The sequence below is a fragment of the Wasmannia auropunctata genome, unplaced genomic scaffold, assembly GCF_000956235.1.
Source record: "Wasmannia auropunctata unplaced genomic scaffold, wasmannia.A_1.0 LD336106.1, whole genome shotgun sequence".
Taxonomy (NCBI): domain Eukaryota; kingdom Metazoa; phylum Arthropoda; class Insecta; order Hymenoptera; family Formicidae; genus Wasmannia; species Wasmannia auropunctata.
In genome coordinates, this window is record NW_012026784.1 from 10163584 (window position 1) to 10169176 (window position 5593).

Below are 5593 nucleotides of genomic sequence, written 5' to 3' on the forward strand. Positions count from 1 at the left end.
GGGGGGGGGAGTTTGGAGTAGTCACTATACGATGAGTTTGCGCCTTCAACCAGATTAGGGTTATATGACGTTTTTTGCAATGGAGTTTCTTGTAGATGCACTCTCTACACTCTATTCTGACTTCATGTTATTATATTACCAGAGAGGATCCGAGAGAGGACATAACGGCCTTTGGCTGTAAAGGCCTGTGGCGTCTCTGCCAGAGTTACCCCTAGGGAAAACGAAGTTCCTAAGCCTCATGCGAGAAGCGCTGTGAGCCCTATGTAATTTTAACTTGCTTGAGATATAGAGATATAGTTTGTGTGTTCAAGAAGTTTCGTATATAATAAAAGTAGTGAATAACGATCCCAGATTCTGAGAAACCTATCTTCGTGAGACCCTCGATTTCATATCCTGCCGAAACAACATCTACAACACTACAGGCTCTCGTACACTAACGCCCTCTGAAGAAGTGGATCCAAATTACATACAGCAAAATCCACTTTTTTACACAATTTGTGATGCATGTCCGTACTAAATCCACTTTTTGAGTCTGCTAGGGCTTTATTCTCGAAAAATTACACATTTGAAAGTACGGAAATGTACCACAAATTGTGCAAAAAAGTGGATTTTGTTATATGTAATTTGGATCCACTTCTTTAGAGGGCGTTAGTATGAGGGCATTTTTAGAAACTCTCTAATAAGAGTCTGGCATTCCCATTCATAAAGTCAATCCGTAGTAAACAGGAAAAACATGGCGGAACATGGCTGACCAATCAAAGTGTGTATATACGTTCAGTGCGCGTATAAACTCTCGCCTTACTAGGAAAAATATGGCGGACCAATCAAAACACTCCAAAATAATATGCCAGACTCTTATTAGAGGGTCTCTAGGCATTTTTAGGCATTTTAGCGTTACAGCCAAAAGGCTCTCATGTCTTCTCTCGGATCCTGTCTGATATTACTTTTTTTTTTATGAGGGTTGAAGTGGCTGTTTTTAAGGTTAAATGAGAGGTTAGATTACATTTTGTCATTGTAACCCTATAAATTTCAACATAATATCTCGAATCGTTCAGAAATTATTTGAGTGTCCCGGAACTTTTTGGACACTATACACATACACACACGCACACACACACGCGCACGCACACATACACACACGCACACACACACGCACACACACACACACACACACACACACACGACATGAAACACTGAAGGCATAGTTACATGTAGATATGTTTAAATATAATTTCATTTTGCAGAAGACGACACTTGGAGATATGCTCTTGGACGAAAGGCTATCATTAACATTGGATGAGATTGTGCATATTCGTAGTGTGCTTACAAAAGCTGAGTTAGAGTCCCTTCCTGTAGAAGGACGTGTAAAAGAGGACGTGGAGAAAAGACGCGTTTGTTTTCTTTGTCTGAAAACGCGTTTTGGTCTACTAGGCCCTTGGGGCCAACGTTGTCGCTTATGCAAGAGGACCGTCTGTGTGAAATGTTACTCAAAAGTTAGTATGTGATTTTTTGATATATATACTAATCAACAAAATTATCACATGTAAATTTATATCAAAATTTTTCATAACTTTAAACAATGATAACTTCGCGAAAAATGGTCGTATTGAAAAATTTTTTTTATTCTTAAGGGTAAAGCCTGTACTTAAAGACGTTTTTGATCGATTTTGAATCTACCTCTCCTCTTAATCCGTCATCTTTTAAAAAGTAAAGACATCTTACGTCTCCAAAACAATTGTATAATTTGACGCCACGGAATAAATTTTTGTCGCAAATGTCATGATAACCATCGTAAAGTTTGAACTTTTTCGTACAAATTTAAAGGTAATTACAAATTTAAAAGTAAAGCTTTGTACGATTTTTTTCACGGAGGTATGTTACGGTATGTCAAAGTTATCGTTGCATTTTTGTTTAATTATTGCTAGCATTAGCATTATCTGTCTTCTGCACACAGGGAAGTTGCTGGTAGAATTTTGCGCATTGCGTGTGTGCGTGCTTGTGTGTATGCACGTGTAGTCAGCTGATTGTCGCGAGGGTACCGAATCACCACCCCTGTCTATCTTCCTTACACGTCCTGTAATTCGCTAACTATTTCTTGTTATAATTTGAAAACTAATCCTCGGACAAAATTTTGTCGCGCATGCACATCTGACCGCATACAATGTTTAAGATGGTTTTTTTTAGTAAAGTTCTAAAAATTTGGTGTGCCTTATCAGAGTTCAAAATCACAAATATTTGTATAATTTGGATGAAATATTAAAACTGTGTGAATATTCAATGAAGTAGTATGAAACAAATGATATTGCTACACCGCGTGACAACGACAAGGATAAAAAAAGTGAAGTACAATGTACATACATTGCTAACGAGGTTATACAATATTTTGTTATTTCAACATAAAATATCTTTCCAGAGCGACCTGTTACTCTTTTGTGACTATTAAAATCATAATTTTTTAAATTATTATAATCTCGTTTTTTTTTTTAAATCTTAAATCACGTTTGTGTGCAGTTAGTTAAAGAAGCGTCTCTAATCCCAATCTGTCACTAAGTTATACATGAAAAGTTACATTTTCAACATTTTTTTCTCTTATTTCATCGATAACCTATCCTAGAATTTTACACATGTTAAGTTTGGATTCAACTTTATTATATAAAAAAATTAGGCATTTCTATTGTAACTTGATTTATTAAAGAATCACTTTCACACAATTAAATTCGCGAGATGGGTCAATGACGGTCATAGCGTTTTAAGATTTTGGTGCACACTAAAATTTCATGTAATTTTTATATGCACTAGTATTACAGACGCGCTATTTAACATTTTTCACTTTTTACTATATTTGCTATACACTCTATCAATCTTAACACATACAACTGTCAAAATATGCAATGACAGCCGCTCGGTGCCAACGGAAAATAGAAAGGTCCAGGTTCAAATCCTGATTGAGATAATATTTTTTGCAAAAAATGTCTTTACAATATTTTTGCATCACGTTGGGGGAAGGAAGAATCTTGTGAGATGTTTATAAGCATCAGTATTATTCAATTGATTATATTATTTTAATACTGTGATATTATTATTTCTGGTTCAATTAAAAACTGTCGAGACCGAAAGTAACGGCGCGCAGTTTGGAGAACTAGAAAAATGTATATAAAAATCATGTGAAATTTTAATGAACCACCAAGATCCTGCTATGACCAGCAGACTGCAGCTATGACCGAGACTTATTCGTCTCGGAAATTTAATTGTGTTAATTTATTAAATTAAGTCATTTTTGAGATTTTAATTGTGCAACGAGAATTTCATTGTGCTGAACATTACGTAATTGGACAATGATATTTCTAGATGCGGATACCAACGGAGCAATTTGCCCGAGTGCCGGTTGTGTTACTCTCTCCCGGATTGTTACTTTCGCCCACGGAAACAGAGAATGGTGGCAGCAAGAATTCTTGGCTGAGAAACACAGGAGCGGTTGGTTCGGCGCCGGCGTCTCCCGCGTCTAGACGAAAAGATTCTGCGTTACGTAGCAGCACACCTGCCTCGACTCCGACAATGACACCTATTACTGCATTAACACCCACGTCGACACCACCTTCTCACGCGCGTCGAGAGATGGAAGTTCAAGGATTAGAGAAGAGGTCAGGACAATAACATATTCGCATGATAATCAACATAAAACGCTTTTGAGTTTGACATAAGAAGTGCAAAATGTAATACTGAAAATTTATAGTTCACATTACATGTGCTATAAATTTTTAATGCTATCAGCATGTTTCAAAACATATCATCAAGCAAGCATTTAACATAGAGAATAAATTATGTTACGAGGATAGGTAAAAGTAATAAACATGCTGACTATTTCGTGAAAGAAATAAAATGAAGATGCATGCATAATGTCGTTTGATAATTATATTCTATGAACTTAAATAGATTTAATTTTTTCAATTTCAAGCAATTTCATGTGTTAACATAAATAAGTTCTGTGTTAAGAAGATTGAAACAACAAGCAATGTCAATTTTTGAATTGCAAAAGAAATCAGTCTTAGCGAAATTAACTGCTATTTGAAGATTTATTGTTAAGATAATAAGAAATCGTAGAACAGGCATTAAAAGTCAATACATAGAACTGCGTGCGTACACAATTTCATTAAAAATATATTAAATGTTGGATACATCTCCATACATAATATTTATCTCGTTCGTTTCGGTTTCCTTCAGGCTTTTTTCAGCGATGAATGAAATAACAATATTACGCCAAAATCAATAAAATATTTTGCTCATAACCGTCAAAATGTTCCGCAATGTGTAAGATGGGCCTCCAATTTCAAGATTGAAAACAAACGTCATCTATATTAATGACAATATTGTAAACCGAATACGAATTCAGTTAATCTGTAATAATTTCGAAGCTTTATGTACTCATCATTACGAGAACAAGTAGAATACGCATAAAGAACTCACAAGAATATAACGTTATCGTAAAATACGTTAAAAGATGCATCTTAATACGTTTATTGTCATCTTTAGAATGTTCGCCATTTTAATAGATATGTATGTCATTATGAGAACAAATCAAAATATATAAATATAAATATCGTTAACAATGTTAAGAAAGCTAAACTATTAACATTATATTTATTTAAATTTCATGGCAGATTTAGTCTTTAGATTTTTCATTGCAGATTTAGTATTGCAGTATTTAGAGGAAAACGCGTTGTATTGGCGTATGGAATTGAGGTTTCAGATATATGGACGATATAACTTTCGCTATCTACAAAGAACATATACAGTATCCCTCAAAAGTTCGGGGCCACCTAAATTTCTGAACGGTTTGAGATATTGGATTGAAAAGGCTCTAGCAGGATAAGGGGAGTAAAACGGCTCCCTAACGAAATTGAATGAAGGCAAGTTTACCAGTTTTGAGGTGGCAAAGGAAAATTTTTCACCAAGTTTCAATTACCTAACGCCATTATTCAGTCCGTAATTGCAAAAAATGTGCATTTTTCGTTTTTATTTTATTTCTCTGCACACTTTCATGCAATTTGCATACAAAAATTCATGAATGTAAACGAAGTCAATCAACATCTACTGATTTTTTTATCGACTCGCCGTAATGATATATACTATTTAAAAAAAAATTATTTAAAAATTCAATTTTTTTTCTCAAGTTAAAAAAAATAAAGCCCTCTGGGAAAAATTTGAGGTGTATGTTCTAACAACCTATAGTGTCAATTTTTTCAGGCAAAAAAAATGCGCTATTAAAAAAAAATAAAAACCTCATTTTTACTTCATTTTTTAAAATTTGCATTTTTGTACGACATAACAATTTTTTTACAATATAAAATACATATTGGAGGTGATAAATACTCCAATAACGCAGTATTTATCTTTAGAATTAAATATATTATTTAGTTAATGCATACATTTTAAAGTTTTCAATTATTTTTTTAATAAAACAATTAACGAAACGAATGCAGAGTAACGTAGAGTTCTTCTATACTGGTAAATATGGCGTATGTAACGAGCTGTGGGCTTAAATAAAAAGTTTTAAAAGTAATTTTAAAACTTATAAAAATATATTTTCTATTAA

At 33.8% G+C, this 5593-nt stretch overlaps 1 protein-coding gene across 1 annotated transcript in view; it reads left to right on the forward strand.

Annotated features, from left to right (window-relative positions):
• Positions 1–3840, forward strand: part of LOC105457116 (protein spire-like) — a 39456-nt gene extending 35616 nt beyond the window's left edge. The window contains exons 3-4 of the mRNA XM_011701589.1: positions 1245–1493; positions 3349–3840. Of these exons, the coding sequence (XP_011699891.1) occupies positions 1245–1493; positions 3349–3654 (555 nt within the window). The 3' untranslated portion in view covers positions 3655–3840. The remainder of the gene's footprint in view (positions 1–1244; positions 1494–3348) is intronic.
• Positions 3841–5593: the final 1753 nt, after the last annotated feature.